Genomic DNA, 24,898 nt, shown 5'->3' on the forward strand with positions numbered 1-24,898 from the left:
GCACCTGGACAGTGAGTACATAAAAATGGAGAGCGAGCTAAAGAAAACACTCCAAACTCTGCCTCTGCTCATCATTCAGCACTGAAGGTACACACACTCTTGTCAATTCTCTTATATACTGTTGCTCTTTTATTCTAGACTTCTAGAGTGTTTGATTATCACATCACTCTAAATGTATAGACTATAATGTTCACAAACATAAAGAGGGATCCTAGTGGGCAAGGCCAATCTTTCCTTAACTCTAAACTAAAACTGGGGAAATGCGTAGAGTGTTCTGGGCTTCAGTACAGTGTTGATCTCCTGAAGACATGATTTTATTTCACAATTACTTGAGAGAGAAAAATGCCTGGTTAGGCTTTGTGTATGTCATGTGTGCCTTCCTTGGGTGTTGTTATTATGTGGTTTATTACTTATGTATGTTATGTTGCAGCTATTTAAAATAGTTTTGTCAATTTGTTCTGGCCTGAAATAAATTGGCCCTTTGTAACATATCTTTGTCTTTGTGTGTTGTATGTAGACCACATTGCTTAGCAGAGTTCAGTGATGCAAATGCATGTCAAGTTGATCAACAGATTGTATTATTCTCCAGTGCAATAACAGTACTGAAATGAAGGCTAAAAGAGCATTAATGGGAGCCTTAAAAAAAGAAGAAAAAAAGAAAAGAAAAAATAAGTAACTAAATAGTTACTTTTCACAGTACCGCATTACTTTTTGGTGTAAGTAACTGAGTTAGTAACTGAGTTACTTTTGAAATAAGGTAACTAGTAACTGTAACTAGTTACTGGTTTTCAGTAACTAACCCAACACTGGTGGTATGTAGTGTTAGAAGTAGGCACACAACTATGTTCGATAAGAGACTTTGGCCCTTGGACCTTTACAATGTGAGGGAAACGTCGCTTCAAAACAATGGAAATATCCTCAGATATGTTAAGGTGACACATGCAGAATAGACCATTCAGCACCTAAGCAGTTACTGGAAACGATGATTCAGTGATGTGCACCACAGCTTGAACAATGAATCCATTGTGGCAAAGCTGCTTGTACACACACATACACACACACACACACACACACACACACACACACACACACACACACACACACAGTCCGAAGAACTTGTATAATGTACAATAATGCCAGTTCTATGCAGCCACCATGTCATGCTGTGGGACTACACATACCAGAACTGAGCCACCCTGTGAACTTGAATGACTAGCTCTGGTTTTGTGGTTTTGGATTTACATCCAGAATGGGATCCAGTTTCTCGTGGTCTCCAACTCTGCAGTACACGGAGAGTTGTGTATTTTTTTTCTTTTGTCCACTGTAAATCGGATGTCAGAAATACACTATTGATTGTGTTGCATAAGTGTCCAGGTGAAAGACGCATAATGTGAGGTGAATGGTCAGCATGCTGCAGGCAGCAGAAAGAGTGCTGACGAGACAAGGTTCAAGGCCTGCTTTGACTCTTGTTTGGATTGCAAATATGCAGACTGCCCCTGACTGTTTTATGTGGACAGAGCTTTTGGACATGATATCTAAAGTAGGGCTGTAGCGATACACCAATCTCACAATAGGATACAACAGTGGTCCCCAACCACCGGGCCGCGGCCCGGTACCGGTCCGTGGATCGATTGGTACCGGGCTGCACAAGAAATAAAAAATAAATAAAATAAATAAAAGTTTTTTATTTTTTTATTTTTTATTAAGTCATTCTGTTATTAATATTTCTGGTTCCTACATTATATATCTACCGTTCAAAAGTTTGGGGTCACCCAAACAATTTTGTGGAATAGCCTTCATTTCTAAGAATGATACTGTCTTATGGCGTTTGCATTTGTTGTGACCTTTCTCAACTACCATATATATCCGCCATTTTTGTTTCGATGACACCATAAACGAGCACGCAGGTTTAATGTTTAACGTCCTTGTTATTAAAAGTGCTAAACTTCATATAAAGTCTGACGTTTTTTAAAATCCAACATTTTCCTTTTTCTAGTATAAATCATATTGATCGATTCCCTTTTAAAATGATCTTGGATCGATACCTATCGTCCGGAAGGCAAACTTGCCAAGAACAGATCAATGTAATTGAATATAAGGAATATAAATCTAAATATTGATCAATTGTTACACCTCTAACTTGCATCATTTTCTGAAAATATTGTAAAGGGACAGTGTGATTTTGTTGGCATCTTGTGTGTCATTGACTTGTTTTAAATGAATTTAATTGAGAAGTGAAAGCATCAGTTACACAATATATGACTGGATAAAATGAATAGAAGAAGTGATGAGACAATTAGCTTCATTCATATTTATAATTGTAGCTTACAAGCCTTTGAAAAATAAACAAAGTGCAGTATAATGAACAGTGTAGCAAAAAGTGTATCGAGTGGCCTGTTGTGAACACATTCTTTGACATTTGGTTTGCTTGACACTAAACATATGTAGCCAGTCTGACCTATTAGAGATTTTCCCTAAGTACTTTTTTCCATGTTAAAAAGTTACTATAATAACAATATAAACAGGGAACTTTATTTAAAGAAATGTTTACTATGGAAAATTAGAATGAGTCAAATAAAGAGGAGTACATCTTCATTATGTTTTTTCTTGTTGTGTCAATGAGCTGGCAAACTATTTGTTTAAAGGATTGTTGAAGTTTTGTTTTCATCAACAGTTGTGTGAATAATACTGTTTTTACCATGCAATTGTCATGCTTTGTCACATAATGGCGTCTTACATTGGCACTCTAATTAGTGCAACATCTCAGTATAAATCAAACACGTTAGCTTTGTATCGATGGGAGTAAAATGAAAAATTTGTTCCTGTTCATTCCTGTTTAAATGATCTTTTCTTAATGCATCCCATCCATCTTCTTCCGTTTATCCCGTTCGGGGTAGCGGGGTTTGCTGGAGCCTATCTCAGCTGCATTCGGGCGGAAGGCGGGGTACACCCTGGACAAGTCACCAACACAGATAGACAGACAATATTCACACTCACATTCACACACTAGGGCCAATTTAGGGTTGCCAATCAACCTATCCCCAGGTGCATGTCTTTGGAGGTGGGAGGAAGCCGGAGTACCTGGAGGGAACCCATGCAATCACGGGGAGAACATGCAAACATCGAACCCAGGACCTTCGTATTGAGAGGCACACGCACTAACCCCTGTTTCACCATGCTGCCCCACTTTTCATTACTGCTAAGACTTTTTTTACAGCACATTCTCACTTTTGATCAGTCTGTGTGCTTTGCTGGTTTGCTAGTGAGTTTTGACCTGCCATTCTCTGCTTCTGATTGGCTGTAACCTCATATAAACGGATGATGTACTCATAGGCTGCTTGTTTCTGTCATTCATATGAGCGCTCAGTGCTTCACAGCGCTAAGCATTGAGCAGAGCACTCACTGTGAGTTATTGTATTGACACTAGAGGCTGAAAAATAAATGCTTTTTTGAGAAATAAAATATCGATATATAGCGCAAGATCGATAAAATCGTCCCACCCTAGTCCAAAGACTGATGGTGCCAGCTCCTCCACGCCATTGTGACCCTTTTAGTAACTAAAGCAGCGATTATCTCCCCAATACGGCAACGCCTATAGGATTATTTGGCCATTTATAAAACACTGGCTGGAAAATGTATTTGCTGTGTCAATTAATGGCTGTTTTTAATCACAGAAATCATAACCAAGCAACAACGTATTGTGTGCTTACATACAGTATTTTATACAGTTACTTTTTATTTAACCATGTGTATTAAGTAAAGCAGCCACTTAAGCCCACAATGCCGCTGCCACCTGTTCACTCTCAATCTTGCAGACATGTTCAACGGCTTTACATTCAGTGGTCTTTTTTATGTGCTGATCACAAGTCTACAGTTGTCAGGCTGATGGAAATCTCAAACGCCGCAAGTTCCAGATTTATTTTGGCCCATGGCTTACAGCATCCTGTGAAACATCGTCTTATGTTGCGTCTGCATAGCTGAATAGAATTCCCAAGAGGCTAAAAAAGGAGGCGGAACGGTCCTGTTGTCACTGCGGTTGCTCATTAACCGTACTTGTAAAGTATTTCACACCTGCTGCGAGAGTAATGGAAACATAATGCGACTTTTGTCTCCTAAGTGTTTTGAGCCTCGGGTCTTCATTGTTGGCCTTGAAGGTGTTCTTTATTTTCCAGTTCAGTTCTGCTCCAGTAATCCAGATGAGGCCCAAACGATTAGACATCAAATCGAATATTTTGGATTTGTACTCTTCCCATCTCTTCCTTAAATAAGATGGTGACGTAGGATTAGACAATACTTGGCTCAGCTTTAGTCTTTGTTTACTCTTTGCAAAGATCAGAGACAAGTGTGTCTGCATGTGTATGGTGTGTGTGTGTGTGTTTGTGTTAACAGTTTGACTGCCAGGCCAGCTTCACCACACCCTTTTTTCTCCCTGTGTGTGTGGCCTGTCCGGGTGATGGGAGTAGAATAAAGACAGTCGTGGTTGAGAGTGCCACTTAAAAGCTGAAATACAAGCACTCATATGCAGTGCAACATGTTTTCCATATGGCCACCCAAAGACACTAGATTGTGCTTCATTTTACTATATCCTCGCCATTATTCATAGATGCGTGTACAACAGAGGGAGAGCATGCAGACCTTACGTGAGACTAAAACCTTGTAAGGAAAGTCTTACATACAGTGGAACTCGCTCCCTTCTGATTGGCTGACTGACGTCGCCAAAAGCGGTTGTCGACATAACTAAAATCAAAAGAGAAATGAGCAATTGCTAAGGATTTTTGTAGTTGTGTACAATCTCTAGCGAGTCCCACTGGGGTAGACGCCGGGTTTTAGCCCGCTCGAGGCATGCGGTAGCGCAGTGAGTTTCTGTGTCCCGACTGGACCCGTGTCCGCCATCTCTGAACATCTTCATAATCGTCGATTAGTACAATAGACTATTCCAAAATGGGACGGGTGTTGTTTACATTTTTACAGGTTCTGGCATCAAATCAGTACTTCTGAAACAAGAGGCCCGTTTCCACCGCAGGAACTATATTAAGAATTTTCCCATTTACCCTGGTGAATAAAATTCCCCCCGTGTTTTCACCAAAAACTACAGAGGTAGATTTAGTTCTTCGTTCCTAGTAGTGAGTTGGGACTTTCAAATAGTTCCTGGAACTTTAGAGGGGGCAGACTGGGCTGTTGACCGCTGATTGGTTGAACACAGTTGGGACGTTCCTAAAACGCTGTATTCCAAGTTTCACCCGCCATGACAGAGTATGCGAGACAACTTTGATATATTTAATATTCTAAAATAATTTTAGAAATAATATTCTCTACAGCTTCATTTCAATACGCAAAGCTACGAGAAGTGGACACACTTTTTAAAACATATTTACCGAGGAATATAAAGTATTCAGCCGGTCTCGGAAGTGACGAGGCCCGCGATTTACTGGAACTCCACAACCTGAGTTTGAAGAGGAATGTGAAATGAAGGACGAGTGGAACAAAGGTAAATCATACCAATTATTGACTATTTAGTTTGTTACATGCTGTAAAAGTAGTCGCTGGCATGCCATTTGTGTTATAAGTCTCAACCCAAGTGAACCGAGTGCTAATTCTAACTTAAACTTCCTGAACTTTTGGTGGAAAAAGACCTAATGCCTGAATCGGTACAAAAAACAATCTAAAACCTACAAACACTGTTTTAAATTAATGCATTTTTATTTTTAAGGATTTTGATACATGCAAGTTGAATAAAATACGTCAGTGATGTACCGGTGAGTAACATATTAAGTAATAAATTCAACAATGTAAAATATAACACCCAACAAATTATCATAAGTATCACAGCAAAATCAAAATAATTACAGAACACAAAGAATGTGCACAAATCATGCTTGTAAGACAGGATTTGGTGCACTGCGCTTTTATTGTGAAGGCCCGAGGTGCGCTGTTGGTCTTTAGGGCTCTTGTGTTTTGAAGAGAGACAAGGCTGTGTTCAGATAAAAAAGTAACTTTTGAGTTTCTGCTTGCTGTCTTTTCTTCACATCCAACCTGCACATGGACGTCAGCGGCTTGTTACAAAACCCCCAATCCAACTTGTGTTGTATTGTTGAGGTTTAGAATATCGAGGTTTATGAAGCAAATTGCTAGTCTTAACCATGATCGGTGTAGTAAGAGGGAGTTTTGTGTTGTGATGCAATGTGAGGATCTGATGCTGTTGGTGTGTTAAACGACAACATTTAAAAAGACCTTCGGACTCTCATACTTATGTGTCTCTGTCTGGATTGCCGCACTAATGTGTCAATGCATTCATTTGGCACTGAAATGATGCACTGATAGCTACTTCTTGTTTCGGTCTGGTTTCCACTGTGCAAGGTGGCATCATGCAATTAAGGAACCAAGTTTTGGTACCCATCCCTCGTCTTGACCACAATGACAAAGTTTTCGGGTGGCTAAAATTACAAAAATAAATAAATAAAAATGTGCATTTTGTTAGTTATTGTGGTGGAATCCAGGTCAATACTTCCATGCTTTTATTTTGCAGCTTATTTTGCAATGAAAAAATGTCAGTGTGTGGGCATTGTAATGTTGACAGTACTACAACATGTCGACCAAAATTAACCGATTCTTTTGTAGAAATTACCCCTTTGGCTCTCAAATTTGTTTTCAAAAAACGGCTGATCATGTACATTGATGTCAACTTAAGAGGGTATGTTTTAGTTATAAAATCTGAGTTTGATGAGTTAGTTTACATAGATGGTTTGTTGATATAACCTAAGCGGCCTCCGCTATATTTGTGGTATTTTTTAAAGAAGGCTTAGTCTGTCAAAAACCGAGGGAAACAACTGAGTGAGTTACTGAGAGATGCTCTAATAATGATCCACCTCTAGTCTTATTCTCACAACAACTCCCCCATTCATCTGCCATGCTTGCCTTTTGTCAAACTATCTCCATTTGCTGCTTTCAAGTCTCCATTTTTAGCCCTCCTTTCTCTTCTCCACCAGGCCTTTTTAGACAATGGAAGAATCCTCTGGACAGGTCACAAGGGGGGATGGAGCTTGTCGGGAAGCTCTGACCTGTGACTGCTAGTCTTGCTTGGCTTTTGTCCAGCCGCCACAGAAAATGGAGGGAAACCGGAGAGGAGGAGCAAAGAGAGAAGGAGGGGCTCAGCTGGCATTCATGTGTAGAACCGTGGGCACAGGCAGTGCTAATTGGGAGTAGGGTGTTCTTGTCGGTATTTCTACTTCACAGCTACAGTGAAAATATTTTGGTCAGCGTTTTTGTTAACGTTTGTGTCTGGGATCATTCATGTATATCACAACAATGACTGTAGCAACACGGTGTGTGTTAATGAGGCTCACCACTCCAATGGCTGACCAAGTTACCCAGTCAGCCATGTCCCTGTGAGCATTTATATTTATGGGACGGTGCAAGTGTACTGGTCGGTTTAAAAAGCATGCACACGCCCCGCCTCTTCCATTGTTGTGTGTCGCTAGGCTGCACTGTCATTGAGTGTTTAGGAGTGGAGAGTGGGAGGGGTGAGAATACACACCAGGATTTGGCGACTCAAGAATGTGTGAATCAGAATTCCACTTCCATAGGAAATGATGTGTGTCAGCATAAATAAGAGATACTTTTTACCAGTTGATAACCCAGTACTTGGTAAGCTATCTGAAATTACAATTTTTACAGTTAAACATGACTAGAACACTGCAGCACTCACTTGACCTACAGTGGAACCTCACTCACACGCTTGAAAAGCATACTGTACAACATTTTCCATCCTGGATAGCTGACGTCACTTTTTCAAACTTGCGCCTTTTGGAATGATTTGAAAAACATTCCATGGTATGAATTTACAGTTTATTTCAGTGCTTGCAAACATTCCGCTAACACAGTCCTTCTCAAATAGTGGGACGGGCCCCCTTGGAGGGACGTGGTGCGATGCCGGGGGCGGGGGGTGCTTGTGACCTCGGGGAACATGCTTTGTTTTTGCCGTACCAGAATATAATGAAGTGTATGTAGCACTTGGCTTCACTGTAACTACGAGGAACTACGGTGTTTTGTTTCATTTAATTATTTAATTTCTATTAATTATTTTTCTTATGGGGGCATAACAAAATATTTGAGAAGCACTGCGCTAACACATGACTACACACACACTGAACACACTTTCCACATTTCGTGCCATCTCGCGTGTCTATGCGCTAGTATGACAATAAAGCTCGTTGAATCCTAGTTCTTGGCAGCGTCATCCCCAAAAAAAAGAAACGTAAGAATTTGTAAACACTGCTGCTGAGTGTTGATTTCAAGACCTACAGTACAGGACTTCTCCCTTGTCTGCAAAACATAACTGTCAACGCAGAAGTGTAAACAGGCAACCTACTTTACTACTAAATAGATGTTTCATTGACTTATAAGTGGCCTTTTCTCTGATTTTGTGTTTTAGCCATGAGAAAGTCTGCTATTAGCATTCTAATGGCAACTGGAAGAGACCTCATGCTGCCCTCTGCTGTCACCTCAACCTCCCCCAAGTTGTACTTCTAAAATTCATTATATAAAATGTTCACACCCTCACGTCCTCCCTAATCAAACAAGCGGCCTTATAAAACCTCCAAAGCTGTAAAGGCAATGTAGCACTCTCACCGACGTGCTGCCTCACTCGACAAATGGTGCCCCACACAAACATGCAGCGTTGTAAAGACTTTCTGTTGTGTGGGGACTCAAAGGACTGCCTGTGGTTTGTTAGTACCACGAGGAGTTGTTAGCGACTGACATACTGCTGGGGGGGGTGATCGATTTCACATTTATGTTTAAAATTGCCATGACACCTTTGTATGTTTAAGGGATGTAATGATATGAAATTTTCATATGACAGTTACCAAATTGACCACGGTTATCATTATTAGTTATTAGGGTTGGAATTGGGGGTTAAATCACCAAAAATTATTCCCAGGCGCAGCAACCGCTGCTGCTCACTGTTCCCCTCGCCTCCCAGGGGGTGATTAAGGGTGATGGGTCAGATGCAGAGAATAATTTCGCCACACCTCGTGTGTGTGTGACAATCATTGGTACTTTAATTATTATTGCGGTATTGTTGAACGTGCTCATAACGTATTAATACACACTGAAATATTTTAACCAAGTATTATAAAATAAGAACTGGGGCTGGGCGATATATCGATATACTCGATATATCGCGGGTTTGTCTCTGTGCGATATAGAAAATGACTATATGGTGATATTGGAGTATACATTCTCACGCAGTTGCTTTTAGCTGCGGGCATTACACTACAGGCTCTTCCCACTCTTTCTTGTCTCTCCTTCTCACAGACAGCAAGCGCACCTTCTTACATACGTCACATACGTATACGCCCTCGCGGAGCAGAGAGGTAGCAGCATGGGCAACGTTAGCTGTGGTGCGAGTGGTAATAAGAGAGAGAGAAGGTGCGAATCTGGTAACAAATGAAGGAATAATTAATTCCCAAGAAAACAGCAGTGGGTCCATCGTCTGGCGGTGGTTTGGCTTCAAGTGGGAATATGTCGAACAGACAATCGTAATTTGTCAAGTGTGGGGCAAAAGCGTTGCTACAAAAAGTAGCATTACTGCTAATATGTAGCATCATTTGAAAAGTCACCCACTAGAGAATGAAGAGTGCTTGAAACTGCATGTCAACATCTCCGTTTGGTGCCATACCAACAAAATGCCGAGGCAACCATTTCCACATCAACACTGTATGAAAAAAATAGTGAGCAGAAGGAGATAACGTCCGCAGGAACCTACCACATAGCGATTTGATTTCCTATTATGCAGCTCATTTTTATTTGACAGTTATTGAAATATCTTGTGTGACATCATGCACAAAAATGCACTTTATTTGTTTTAAACTATTGTAGTGGCGTTCTGTACAAAAAGTACACTTTAATTTAGTGTTGTTTTGATATGTCATCTTAGTGACATCATGCACAAAAGTGCACTAATAGCTTGTTTTAAAATGTCTGACAATCTTGCACTTTCTGTTTTGAAATGACATGAATGTTTGTGCCACTGCTTAATAACTGTTTAATAAATACAGTTTTGGTCAATTGACTTAGTTATGATTTCCCTCTCTGCATGAAAATTTAATATGAGCATGTATTAATGCAGTATGAACAAGAAAGTTTTAATGTAGACACATAGAATCATTATACTGGTGTGATTATACGCATCAAGTGTTCATTCAATGCTAAGGCAAAATATCGAGATATATATCAAGTATCGTGACATGGCCTAAAAATATCGAGATATTAAAAAAAGGCCATATCGCCTAGCCCTAATAATAACTATAATAAATTGACACAAAATATACTTTTTTTGGCAGAAAAATTATTAAATACCGTAATGTTCTGGATTTTTAAGAGCCATATTTTTATTTGAGTGTTTAATGTATTTTTTTGTTTTTTATTTCCTTCATGTCCAGTTTATGTGATGTCAAGCGAGTTCAAGTTCAGCTTTGTCTTTGTTAAGTTGAAAAATCCCCCACCTCTGTCTCATATTCCTCTGAGTATACTTTAGTCACTCTTTACTAAAAGAGCACAGCTTGTAGGTTTAATGTGCACAATTGAATATCTTAGTTGTTCAGACAGCAATGTGTTTATACAAGTTTAGCTTGTGGTATGTTGTTTCTTAATGGGGAAAGACGTTTGTGTCTTTTATTTATGTTAGCATTAAGCTAGCCAGCCAGCTAGCAGTAGTCGGTCCATGAGTTTATCAAAGTGCGGTTATCCCTCACAGGTTTTTGTTGATTTTGATATTAATAATACTAACCGTTAGGGGTGCACAAAAAAATCGATTCACATTCGAAATTGCAATTCTTTTGCATCCCGATTCTAAATTGTTCATAATTATCAAGAACGATTAAAAAAATTGTATATATATGTATATATATATGCAGATGGATGGATGGATAGTACGTAATTTAGGTTTTGGTTGATTTTGGCAGCGCCAGTGGACCAAAGCAGTGGTGTTTTGCCAGAAAAAAGACCACATTTCCCATGAGGACTAGCGCATATAGCATCAAACTGACACGATAATACCACAATGATTCAGTTTTACTGATCTTTGTACATATTTCACTCAAACATTATATTTGCGGTTTGCAGTCATTGCATTGTTTTTTATTTATACAATACTTGTAAGTTTGTTGCGTGGCTGTTCGTGTCAGTGTAGAACTGCAAACTATCAAGCTGGTGGCTATTCATTACTACCACGCAAATTTCTGATAGCTAACATTAGCAATATCATTTTGATATGAGCATCGAAAGTCACTTACTAGTTTAGCAGTAACCGAGCCAAGGCTACATTGGCCGAAAATCCCTCCTCATCTTTAAACTCACAGCAACGAGTGAAAGCCCGGCAGTGTTGATTCTTGATTGTCCTTTTAACCGAGTGTAGCATCCCTTTTTCCTTTTTTTTGTCTCATCAGACAAAACTTTTTATTTGTTTGTTTTGTAGCTTTTAGACCTAGAGACTTAGAATTCCTTTTATTGTCATTCAAGTTTGAACTTTACCATGATTTTTACTTTACTTTTGCCATGATAGTAGTAATTGCACGTAGGCGTTTTTCTTCTTTTAGTTTTCTGGCAGCACGTAAGCGTTCGTAACGACTTCCATTTTTTTAACGAATAGGAGAAGGGGGAGTGACCTGTTTCGTGAAGCAAGTCAGCACATTTGCAGTTTTTTGTGTGGCAGGGTTCCTGCCACCCTCTTCTAAGGCCCCGTTTACACTAAGGTTATCCAGGGTGAATCACACCTAACCTTATCCGTGTCCACACACAACAATGCCACCGTTTAAGACCTCCGCCCCCCTCCGTCCACCGGTGCAACGCGACCTACTACGCATGCGCGGGGAAAAAAAGGTGTCCATTTGCTCTCCAGTAGACTACTTTACTTCACTGTGAAGTTATTTAAAAGAGCTGTATTGTAAATAGTTTGCTGTGCATTTTACATTTGTTTGCTGTGTTTTGTGTGAAGGTTTTTATATTAAAATGTATCTCCTTTGAACAATATCCAATGTTGTGGTATTTCAACTAACTAGAATCCAGTGTGTCTATTGTAGTGAATCACACCTGAGACATCATAAATTAATCAAATCTTTATTGGACACGTAAGCAATGTGATAAAGAACATTTTACAACAATTACAACAATTAATCTAGACAGAGAATACCCAAAGTATTGTTGTTGTGGGTTGACTCCGCCGTTGGGGTATTCTTTCGTGAGATATGGCGTCAGGGGATAAGCTGGGTCACCCCAAAGAAAAACGGGGAGCGGATCTTCATCTTCCAGCAGTTGTTTGGGACACGAGGGGATGGTTCCATCTTTCAGCTGCGCGCTAATGGCGGAGTTAGCGAAGGTGCGGGTAAGTGGTAAAGTTGGTAAGTGCCAGTGAAAGCGATACAGACCCCTCAGGCCATGACAGAGGTATCATTCAACTAGTTGTAAGTCAATATGTTATCCCAAAAGTTATGAAAATATTTTTTCAAGGTTGAAAAGTTACTTGGCGCTGCTTTAAAAAAACGTTTGTATGCCATCTCCATGCAACCAGAAGAACCTTTTGAAACCTGTTTTTTTTAGATTCTGAATCAAATAGTCACCCCAGTAATCAGATCGAATCGTTTCGATTCACACCCCTACTAACTGTCAGAAGTTTTACCGCGGTTATCATTAATACCTTTTATCGTTACATCCCTAGTAGGCCTACAATCTAACTTGTGCTTGTGTGTGTGAATGTACTTTTGAGTATTTTCAGTCCTCCTTTTAAATTCTATTTTTAATAAAAAGTACTGTCAACCTTTCTTGACCTCACATGAAGAATGACAAAAGGACCATTGGAAGTTTCTTTAAAGCAGAACTACACAACAAAAAGTTTTATAATTAATAATAATAACAGTGTTAAAAATATGGTGTGCAAATGCGCAAGAAAATTGTTCCAGAGAGCTAGAGAAAGGGTCATTAACATCTTTCCTTTTTTTCCCCCTTAGAATCGTCCTGCCAAAGTTTAGTTTTTACTTCTCAAATCCCCCCAGCAAAAGTGAATATTTTTAATTCACAATGAATTGCCATCTTTGTGTGGCAGTTTGTAATATAATTACTGCTCCTAATGACTGATTGAGCTCTAGACGATATGTCATGAGAGGAATGCAGTGATGCAAAGCTTTCTTATTAGACGATTGGTTGATTAGGTTAGCCTGTATTCCAGATTTGCCTCACAGTGGGAACTGAGTTTGAGATGAACCAGTATACTGTGAAATTGGGAATTAAATATTGTAAGCCTTTTGCAAGATGATCAAGTGGCTATGGCCCCTCTAAGCGCCTGTTTCCTGTTCCTGCCACCTGATACTTGTCAGGTGGCAGGAACAGTGCTTCATAACAAGCTGGTTCAGGTGTTTTTTATCTACACCCTGTTATCCCATCAAGTCAGGACACTCTCCATGCTTGATGATTTGGAAACTACAAGTTGGTTCTGTCTTGCCTGACTAAAAAAATCCAAATAGCTTCTGGGAAAAAGCCTGTTGCTGTAGCCTCGCGCCCCATCATTTCAGGGCAGGAAATATCTGTCATGAAGATGTGGAGTCGCGCTTGCAGCATAATTGTTGAGCTTCCTCCTGTCATCGTGTACACAAACAATACTTATGAAAGCAGCTTTTGTCTTATCTAATGTAACCACCTTGAGACGTTTTATTCCAATAGAGATTGATCTTGGAATTCTGGAGTTATCCTGTTTATTAAATTTCTGAACCCAATTAAAACATTTTTTAAATTTTACCCAAATTCTTCATGGTTGTCAATGCTGACAACCATTTCTCGAATTTGAATTACGATTGAGTTAAAGCTGGGAGACGTCTAAGCACACAAACCGAAATGTACAAGGATTAATGAATTTATACAAATTCCTACCCCGAGTTCAAGTCTGCAAGTTCGCCAAGAGTTGTCCTTTGTTGCCGAGTCTGAGAAGCCGGTCGTTTGACAGGACTAACAGTGGACTCTCTGTCCATTGCACTCTACTGGGACTGAAACAGAGCTTCATAACAGCACAGTTCCTGCTTGTTTGTCCGTCCCAACAGAGACGTGCTAAGGGCAGCCAGCTAACATGTCTGTCAACCGCAACCATGTGAAATCATTTGGCATGGCCACGGCTGCTGTGTCTCACCACTCCCATCGAAAGCCCTATTGTTTGTCGAGCATCACCATGGTGATGAACCGGTTTTCTTTGTGAATATTAACACAAAATGTGCTTCCTGAGACAACTATCTTAATATCCAGTTTGTCATATGTGTGCTGACTGTTACAATTGTGATTCTATTGATGCCAAGAGTTGATCATGACAGCAAAGTGTTTGCTTCAGCAATACGTTTTTTTTATTTTTTATTACAAGTACAGACAAGCACTTTTACATCCTGAACAAAAAATGTTTACTTGATTTTGTGTCTTATAAGCACAAACTCTCTGCAGTAGAGGTGGGAATCTTTGGGCACCTCATGATTCGATTTCAATTACGATTCAGGAGCTACGATTCGATTAAAAATCGATTATTGATGCATCTTTAATTTATGTATATTGATGCAGTTTCACATTTCTTTTCGTATCACTGAACGTTTACACTTGCAACTAAAAAAACTATTCATTTGGAATAAGAAACAGTTACTTTAATTGTCACATTTATTAAATTAATGAAAATGATAGTAAAGGAGCTGGTCGGATCTCTCTGTGAGGTGGCTCGCTGCAGTCAGCCAAAATTTAGAACTGTCTACATTACTTTATTTACAATAAATAAATCGATTATCGATTGACGTTCACTAATCGGTTCTATAATTGTCCATGTCCGAATTGCAATGCATCTAAAAATGTATTATTTCCCCCACCTCTACTCTGCAGCCTTTCTTCAGACTACTGAACCTACGGAAGCTTGGCCTGAGTGACAATCAAATCCAGAGACTGCCTCCCGAGGTGGCCAACTTCATGCAGCTTGTGGAGCTGGACATATCCAGAAACGGTAAATTACCACACAAATGCATGATATTTTTGTGCCGACACTTTCCCTTTAAAGGAGAACTGCACTGTTTTTGGAACAATACCTATCATTCACAATCCTTATAGAAGACCAGTGTTGAGTTAGTTACTGAAAACCAGTAACTAGTTAGTTACTAGTTACTTTATTTCAAAAGTAACTCAGTTACTAACTCAGTTACTTACACCAAAAAGTAATGCGTTACTGTGAAAAGTAACTAACTAGTTACTTCTTTTTGTCTTCTTTTTTTTTTTAAGCTCCCATTAATGCCCTTTTAGCCTTCATTTCAGTACTGTTATTACACTGGAGAATAATGCAATCTGTTGATCAACTTGGCATGCATTTGCATCACTGAACTCTGCTAAGCAATTTGGTCTACATACAACACACAAAGACAACGATGTTTCAAAGGGCCAATTTATTTCAGGCCAGAACAAATTAACATAACTATTTTAAATAGCTGCAACATAACATGCATAAGTAACAAAAAGCATAATAACAACATAGCTGTAAACCAAGGAAGTACTTTAACTTTAACTTTACATACACAAAGCCTAACCAGGCGTTTTTTCTCTCAAGGAATTCTGAAATGAAATCATGTCTGAAGCCCAGAACACTCTACGCATTTCCCCAGTTTTAGTTTAGAGATAAGGAAAGATTGGCCTGGCCCACTAGGATCCCTCTTTATGTTTGTGAACTTTATAGTCTATACATTTAGAGTGATGTGATAATCAAACACTCTAGAAGTCTAGAATGAAAGAGTATATAAGAGAATTGACAGAGTGTGTACTATAATTCATAATAACATTGATTTTGATTCAATATTATGTTTTGAGCAATGACAGTTTGAAAGAAAACATTGCAACTTTTTCTAAATTACATTTCACCTTTAAGCTTTTTTATTTCACTTTTGTTATGTTTTTGTTTATTTTAATAGTATTTTTAAAATGTGCCGTGGGCCTTTAAAACATTAGCTGTGGGCCGCACACTTTTGACATCCCTGCTATAGATAATAAAAAATTAAATGTGATAAATCTATCGATAAAAAGCAGAGCCTGGCAACGCATGCGCGTTTATCATAACTCTCTCGCTCTGTCTGTCTCCGCCCCTCCCTCATGAATACTGCTGCGCGCACCCCTCCCCTCCCTGCCTCCCCACACCCAGACACACACAGAGCGCGCCTCCGGCTTGTGACACAAAAACATTCAGAAGAACGACACCGCAGCGCTCCAATAAAACACACTCAGATCTTCTGTTTCTAGCCGATACTACATAAAAAAATAACGTAAAATAACACAGTAACGCATCATGTAGTAACGGTAACTGAGTTACTGAATATAAAAAATAACGCGTTAGATTACTAGTTACCGCCAAAACTAACAGTGTTACAGTAACGCGTTACTTTGTAACGCGTTAGTCCCAACACTGTAGAAGACAGGCACACGTTTGTATTTTTTATGCACTCAAACTAGTAAAGAAACACTGGTAAAAGTCAGCAATGGAGCCAATGTGAGTCGCTCTATTCTGCCTATAAAGCGCATTAGAAACTATCCAAACACCTCCATCATTTTATATGCATACTGTAATTTTATATGTAATGTAGTAACAGGCATTTTTATAATATGTAATATTCACATATTTTGCTCATTTTAAGCATACGGCGGCGTATTAATTTCACAGACTCATAACAATGTTCGCTTTTTCCTTCAACAATAACAAATATTACTAATCATGGCAGAATTCATGAAATGCGACTGTTGAACAACTTAAGCTGTACATCAAGCAAGAATGGGAAATAATTCCACCTGAAAAGCTTCAAAAATTGGTCTCCTCAGTTCCCAAACGTTTACTGAGTGTTGTTAAATGGAAAGGCCATGTAACACAGTGGTAAAAATGCCCCTGTGCCAACTTTTTTGCAATGTGTTGCTGCCATTAAATTCTAAGTTAAAGATTACTTTAAAAAAAAAAAAAGAAGTTTATCAATTCGAACTTTAAATATCTTGTCTTTGCAGTGTATTCAATTGAATATAAGTTGAAAAGGATTTGCAAATCATTGTGTTGTGTTTTTATTTACGATTTACGCAACGTGCCAACTTCACTGGTTTTGGGTTTTGTCTTTACAAAGCCTCACTTTTTCCACATTTTGTTATGTTACAGCCTTATTCCAAAATAGAATAACTTATGTTTTGTCCTCTTAATTCTACAATCAATACCCCATAATAATAATGTGATACAGTCGTGCTCATAAGTTTACATACCCTGGGAGAATTTAGGATTTCTTGGCCATTCTTCAGAGAACATGAATGATAACACAAAAACCTTTCTTCTACTCATGCTTAATGGTTGTGTGAAGCTATTTATTGGCAAACAACTGTGTTTACTCTTTTTAAATATAAATGACAAAAGAAAGAAAGAAAAAATGAAATCTGGTGTGCCGTGGCAGCAAAGGCAGATACTGTATGTTTGCTATGAAACATCTGTGCTGCAGTATAGCACAATGTGCAGTTGCCAGTCCCCCACATTGTCTGCTAAAGGACAACGCGAGCCAGACAAGTGTCTGTGACTGCTCTCGCTCAGGAGAATCTCTCTCAATGTGCACTTGCAGAATACATGCATGCTGGAAGAGTCTGGTGGTCATTCTGCTTGGCGGAGCTCACAATCTGAAAAGGAAGTCATAGTCCAGTAGTCATTGCCTTTTTTTGTCTGGTATTCCTTCCCCAGTCACCTCTGACCAATAATGTGTGTCTGTAAACACATTTCGTTGTTTTGTTTTTTGTGAAAACAAATCATTGTAACCAAAAACAGGTTTTCTAGATTCCTGAGAAAACTGACGGCATTATAAAAAACACACACGCAACAGCTCTTAGTACAGTGTTTCAATTTGAGCTTTCCTTTTTCTCCAGCATCTGGTTGTGGTTAAAATAAACTTTAAAATGATTTTGCTCTTTTGCTAAAAAGTCCCTTACATCTGTGGTGCTCAGTCCTGCCTTCTCCTCTGATCTCCTGCAGACATTCCGGAGATCCCCGAGAGCATAAAATTTTGCCGGGCCTTGGAGATCGCAGACTTCAGTGGAAACCCCCTCTCTAGGTAAGGGCCGTGATAACCCATCACTCCAGTAATAAAATATAGTGCTTGTCCACATGCAAATCTACTATGCGCACCAAGATATAATTGCTGGACTATTAACACAGAATCCTGCATTGTCACATGTGTGTGTCTGAATGCGCGAGTGCACTTGATAGTATATCTGCTGGAATTGCTTTTAAGTGTTTTACCACTCAGGACTTTCTGTACACAATAATTGAACCTACAGGAAGTGATGCATTTGTGCAACAATGCACATGTCCATGACTAATATCAATTGGTAAGGGTATATGATTACGATGTAAAGTCACTAGTATTGTGTTTCAGTCTTTTGTTGTATTCTTAATGAAAACCAGTGGAATGACTGCAGCTTTGTTGCAAACCTACAGATGGGAATACCAGTCATGTGATCCTTAAAGAGACTCTCCTTTTATTCCATCCTTTCTTTGTGCTGCAGATTGCCGGATGGTTTTACTCAACTGCGAATACTGGCTCACTTGGCGCTCAACGAGGTGTCATTGCAAGCTTTGCCCAGCGACATTGGAAAGTATGTTTGATCGTTAATTCTTTCATTCTCACTAAATACAGTGATGTCCTTGCAAGTGTCTTCTATTTTTAATGCATATACAGTACTTCACCAAATGGCTAACGAATACATTTGGCGTGCACTTTATTAGCTCAGTAAATCATTAAGTGACTGAGGGGCTCTGAGGCAGCCGGGCTATGGGGGCCCCTGCTGCTCTAAGACAGATGGAGGAGCCCCCTCACCATGCCAGGCAGCCCAGATGAACAGACCTGCCATCTGACTAACCAACCTTCCTCTCCTCTCACCTCTCTTCATTTATCCCTTCTACTGCCATCATTCACCCTACGGCCACACCTCTTCTTGCAGTCTGGCCAACCTGGTGACGCTGGAGCTGAGGGAGAACCTGCTTAAGTCCCTACCCACGTAAGTGTCAACTTTTTCCAGCATACATTAGAGTATTGCATTATCTGTTGCTATATCCACCAGGATCAGGATGCCACTGACAAACAGCCAGTGTTTATTTATTGTTGTGAGCTACTCATTTTGTGCAAGTGTGTGGAAGGCATCGACAACTTACCTCTAATGTCATAAATTAAAAAACTAAAACTTTCCGTGTACATTGTTAGAACATTGGGAATGAATGGTATGCTTTCGTCGTACTTAGATACAGTGGATCCTAGATTTATGAACTCAACCGGTTCTTGAACATGGTTTGTAAAGCGAAATGTTCGTATAGTTAAGCATAGTTCCCCACAAGAAACAACGTAAACATGAATAATTGGTTCTAGCCGCGACAAAAGTCCCTATTTTAGAAAAAGAATGCACACTTTGAAAACACTCTACTGCAGGGATTCTCAAACTGTGGTACGCCAAAGAATCACTTATTTAAATATTCAGTGTTACTGTTCAAACTGTGTGTAATGTTAAAGTGGCCAAAAATATTAAATATACTTGTTAAATAAAACATCTGCCTTGTTTTAATATTTAGGCCTGCTACGCTACTGTATTTTAACGTTAGTCAATATGATAGTACTTGGAGAGCCAAGTCTTTTCTGTGGTGGTACTTGTTGAAAAAGTTTGAGAACCACTGCTCTAATGTTTGTATGTAAATAACATTAACAAAATAACACAACAGCAAGCTAAACTGTCAGCGCACACGCGCACACACATGAGAGTCCTTATGGTGTTCTTAAAACGTTAACAACCATGTTGCTACAATAATAAAAGGTTAAAGTAATATAATCTTGACTTTTCTGTCCGCACACAGCAGATGACGTGACGGCACAATAGGAGGAGAACAAACTGCAGGTAGAGAGAGTAGGGCGCGAGGAGGAGGGGAAGTGTGTGTGGGTTCCCTCTCCTCTAAGTTTGAGTCCAAAGCGAATCCCTCCTTCTTTCCAGGCTGGTTTGTTGGCTTTTTTGTACCCACATTGAGGAAGCTATACAGCAGACAAAGCTTGGTGAATGGCGAGAAAAGAACCACATGCGAAAGAACTGAAAACTGGCGACCGAGTCATGGACTGCGTAAACAGGATATGATGTATGCGGCACCGCCTCTCCAATATGGCCGTGCCCTGTGTGGACTGTACTGCACAGGTTTTAATGTCATCCAAATGGCAGCGCCCTTAGGCCAGCGGCACACAAGATGAATGAATGAATGAAGCGTTTGTACACCGAGGCATGGTTCGTACACAGAGGCATATTTTGTTGTGATCTTAAAGCCCGTAAAATCAAAAAGTTAGCAAATAGAAGGGTTCGTAAATTGAGTTTTGACTGTACGCTATAGTTGTTCCTTCAGGGCACGTTTGAGCAGCTTATTCAAAACTTGTTGCATTTGTTCCCAGGTCACTGTCTTTCCTGGTGAAACTGGAACAGCTGGACTTGGGGAGCAATGAACTGGAAGTGCTGGTAAGTGCCTCGCCCAATATTATATAGCAGGTGTCAAGGTTTTCAGACCCATGTCCAATATTGGCTTTCCACATACCTTACTACCCAAAATTCCCACCACCATGAGTATGTCATGACAACGGCATATTTTTCTTAGTTCCTCCGTGTCAGACGCAAGGTTCTGCCATGTGCCCCGAGCACAAGTCTTAGCCTCGGAGCACATGCAAGTCTCAATAGGAGAGCGTAAACAAAGGCCCATGCATGGCCTGACGAGGGCATAGGCTGAACAAATAGGTGACATCATGTTGAAACCTAGCCTGCGAGCTGTCTGCCATAACCGAGCGACATTCTCCTTTACTTGGGTTGGCCACTATAGATTTTAACTTTGACCATGTCATTTTGCCAAAGTAGAGCACATGATGTTTGCTGCAGCAGTAGCGGTTTCCACTGCGACTCTTAACTTCCTGGCATGGTACCACCAACCAAAACTAAATTTAAAAACTCACTTATTCTTATTTACTTGTTTTCAATTTTCTTCCATTTCTTCTCATTTGTTAGCCAGACACCCTAGGTGCTTTGCCCAACCTGAGGGAGCTTTGGCTGGACCGGAACCAGCTGTCCTCGTTACCACCAGTAAGTCAACTTGGGTTAGGGTTTTTTTTATGCAAGAGATAGCCAAATAAATTATTCTCTTTTTATGTTTTTGTCTGTAGGAGTTGGGGAACCTCCGGAGATTGGTGTGTCTGGACGTGTCTGAGAATCGTCTCGAGGAGCTTCCGTCTGAGCTCAACGGTCTCCTGGCTCTCACCGACCTGCTGCTCACACAGAACCTGCTGGAGGTCGTTCCTGACAGCATAGGTGAGATGGAGAAGAAAGACATAATCTCAATTAGAGAAGTAGGATGTACTGCCCTCTGTTGGAAAAATAATGCCATTGACACTAGTGAAGCATGACGCTTACACTCTATCTGTGTACTGGCGTTTTCCAGCGAGGGCCGCATATAGAAAAGTCGAGGGATGCAGGAGAGCCACTTTGATTTGTCTAATTCAATATGCTGTTGGCCAATAGAAATTAAGCATATGGTTAAATTGCATGTTTTTTTCAGGCTGTCTGAAGCAACTTTCCATTCTGAAGGTGGACCAGAACAGACTGACTCACCTGACTGACTCCATAGGAGAGTGTGAAAATTTGACAGAACTCGTATTGACCGAGAACCTTCTCCAAGTAAGGCTGCAGAAGAACAAATATAAAACTTTATCATGGGAGATTGATCTGATCCCATGTTCTCTGTGCACCGGACAGACACTTCCTCGCTCGCTGGGCAAGCTGAAGAAGCTGACCAACTTGAATGTAGACCGCAACCGCCTGGGCGCTGTGCCCAAAGACCTTGGGGGTTGCACCAGCCTCAATGTGCTATCGCTGAGAGACAACCGCTTGGGAAAACTGCCTGCCGAGCTCGCAGATGCTACGGAGCTGCACGTTCTGGATGTGGCCGGGAACAGGTCTCCAGCACTCAGAACTCTTCCAACCACCATCCAATAATGTGTAAGGTGCAAGAAATGATTCATGTCATTCTTACTAATTTGTCATCCTTTCTGTTTTTGGACCTCAAGATTACAAAACCTGCCTTTTGCTTTGACCAACCTCAACTTAAAAGCCATGTGGCTGGCAGAGAACCAGTCGCAGCCCATGCTCAAGTTCCAGACCGAGGATGACGAACGCACAGGGGAGAAGGTGTTAACCTGCTATCTGCTGCCTCAGCAGCCTTCGCCTAGCCTCGGTAAGATGCACCCTGTCTTCTTCTTTGTTTCTTGTGCTTTGTTGTATGATCTTCTTTGCTCTGTCTAGACATTCTGTGTAATTCTGCGCTCTCCTCCATTTATTCTCCACAGAGAACCTGCTACAGAACAGCGTAGATGACAGCTGGACAGACAGCAACCTGAACAGAGTGTCGGTCATCCAGTTCCAGGAGGAGACCAAGGCCGAGGACGAGGATGATGAGGCCGCTGCAGAGCGTAGAGTAAGGGATTGACAGTGGTTATGTAGTACTTTTTAGTCAGGTTGTTGATTTATTGCTAAGTTGACATTTGTTATTCAGGGCCTCCAGCGCCGAGCCACACCCCATCCTAGCGAGCTGAAGGTGATGAAGAAAGTAATCGAGGAGAGGCGGAATGAAGGCTTCACGTCTAGACCCGAGGGAGATGATCAGTTGTCTGATGTGCAGGTACACAGTCACATGCTAATAGTCCAATTTGTTTGAAAGCTTTCTTTGTTTCTTAAACAGGTACTTTTTGTTTTTAGGAAAAACGTCTCAGTGACCTTTCCAATCAGAGCCATGATTCCCAGTTGTCCGACAGTACAGTGTCAGCCACCTCTCACGAAGAGAGACGGGAAGCTGTTGTTCCCTCCCAGAGACATAGAGAGGACCTTGTGGACGGTCACTCTCATCAGGAGGAGGACGACCTGGATGAAATGGAGGTGGAGTACATTGAGGTGATCAGAATTCAAACCCTGCTCCTCTTCAGCTAAACTCCACTCAACTGGGGGCGGCGTGGCGAAGTTGGTAGAGTGGCCGTGCCAGCAATCGGAGGGTTGCTGGTTACTGGGGTTCAATCCCCACCTTCTACCATCCTAGTCACGTCCGTTGTGTCCTTGGGCAAGACACTTCACCCTTGCTCCTGATGGCTGCTGGTTAGCGCCTTGCATGGCAGCTCCCGCCATCAGTGTGTGAATGTGTGTGTGAATGGGTGAATGTGGAAATACTGTCAAAGCGCTTTGAGTACCTTGAAGGTAGAAAAGCGCTATACAAGTTTAACCCATTTATCATTTATTTAACTCTCAAAGTTTCAAACGTCCCTGCTCTTTTTTTGCCAGCCCACTGTGCACTTTGCAGAGGAGCCCATCATCCGCGTCAACAATGAGGAAGACGGTGAAGAAGGCGAGGGGAGCGACGAGGACGGCGAAAGGCCGCCCTTGCCTGCCGAGAAGCAACGTCTCATCAGGAAGGACACCCCGCACTACAAGAAGCACTTCAAGATCACCAAGTTGCCCAAGCCTGAGACGGTGGCGGCACTGCTGCAGGGCTTCAGCCCTGACGGCCTCAGCTCACCGACACAGGCCGCCGAGGACGAGCAGGACGAGGAGGAAGAGGACACCATTAGCACCCCTCTGCTCTGTCACAGAATGGAGGCATCGGAGCTGGAGGACAGCCGGTACCACGTTAATTCCAGCCAGGTCAAGGTAAAGGAGAGACGGTGGAGCTCCTCAATTGCTTCACTTTGCTCACATGTTAGAAGGTGTATTATCTGCCTTGTACTCCAAGTTTGGAAAACAGGACACTTGCTAAAGCCATATGCCGTAGGCCATCATTTTTGTGTTTCGTTTTAGTTTGTCTGTCTGCCAAAAATGCACCAATTCATCGACACAATAGCTTGATACACAATAGCTCAACATACTGTAAAAATAAAAATAATTCAATATTAATGAGGTGTATTAGATATTATACCATTTGCTGTGTCATCTGTGACACAAAGCGAAGATGTTTAGATTTTGTGTAGCTAGTTTAGCATATATTGACCTACATGGATTGGTTATCATCTTTCAATGTACAAACTACATCAAAGTGACCCCCTGCACATCTCAGAAATTTTTCGGGAAAAAATTTATGCTGTAAATGATATTGTACATTTTAAATTTGCGTAAAAAAAAAAAGAAGATGTCCTTTTACCCCTCAGGCAGCTGCAGGTCATATTTTCGCTCGCCTATTCTTTCACATCTCTGGCGCTGATCAGTACTAAAAACCTCACGATACATGTTAGCTGGCCATTGCTTAAACGATTAATTGTGTAATTCCACATGCTTTGTGTGTGTGTGTGTGTGTGTGTATTTTTGGGAGTTGAGTGGGTGGAGTCTACACTGACTGGTTATTACAATATAATGAACCACTGAATTGATTGTTTGGAAGATTGCAGCTGATTCACTAATTATTCACTTGAATTGAGGAAGTTTGTTAACAGTGATCATTTATGATGTGTGTTAGCGTGTGCGTGGATGACCAGAAGATGTATTGGCAGAGCTGGAATGTGACGTCCAATTAGTTTTTTGCACGGTTATGTAGTTTATAATTTTGCATAGAAATGACCTCCCCGCGACTAATTTTGTCTAATATTTAGAATAGATTTAATGAACTTCAATTGATTGTGCTTCCCTATGAATAAGTCTATACTCTCAGTTGTATATAAAGCTGCATGGATTTAAATGTCCCCTGTGGTGCTGAGATTCCTTGGACACTTCTGCTGTCCGCTCTTGCCGAGAACTGTTTTTGCGCTATGGCTCTTTGGTCTTGTCTTTCCATCTCTGCCTGTATTTG

At 40.7% G+C, this 24,898-nt stretch overlaps 1 protein-coding gene across 7 annotated transcripts in view; it reads left to right on the forward strand.

Moving 5' to 3' along the window:
- LOC133630098 (protein scribble homolog) overlaps positions 1–24,898 on the forward strand; it is a 75,117-nt gene that overhangs the window by 17,215 nt on the left and 33,004 nt on the right. For all 7 annotated transcript variants that reach the window (XM_062021399.1, XM_062021393.1, XM_062021392.1 and 4 more), the window contains exons 2-15: positions 14,899–15,016; positions 18,041–18,119; positions 18,574–18,663; positions 19,009–19,065; positions 20,487–20,550; positions 21,088–21,162; positions 21,243–21,387; positions 21,635–21,753; positions 21,832–22,031; positions 22,143–22,309; positions 22,422–22,549; positions 22,628–22,753; positions 22,831–23,022; positions 23,404–23,769. In XM_062021399.1, the coding sequence (XP_061877383.1) occupies positions 14,899–15,016; positions 18,041–18,119; positions 18,574–18,663; positions 19,009–19,065; positions 20,487–20,550; positions 21,088–21,162; positions 21,243–21,387; positions 21,635–21,753; positions 21,832–22,031; positions 22,143–22,309; positions 22,422–22,549; positions 22,628–22,753; positions 22,831–23,022; positions 23,404–23,769 (1,926 nt within the window). The remainder of the gene's footprint in view (positions 1–14,898; positions 15,017–18,040; positions 18,120–18,573; positions 18,664–19,008; positions 19,066–20,486; positions 20,551–21,087; positions 21,163–21,242; positions 21,388–21,634; positions 21,754–21,831; positions 22,032–22,142; positions 22,310–22,421; positions 22,550–22,627; positions 22,754–22,830; positions 23,023–23,403; positions 23,770–24,898) is intronic.

Source organism: Entelurus aequoreus, linkage group LG15 (assembly GCF_033978785.1).
Source record: "Entelurus aequoreus isolate RoL-2023_Sb linkage group LG15, RoL_Eaeq_v1.1, whole genome shotgun sequence".
In the NCBI taxonomy this organism is placed as follows: domain Eukaryota; kingdom Metazoa; phylum Chordata; class Actinopteri; order Syngnathiformes; family Syngnathidae; genus Entelurus; species Entelurus aequoreus.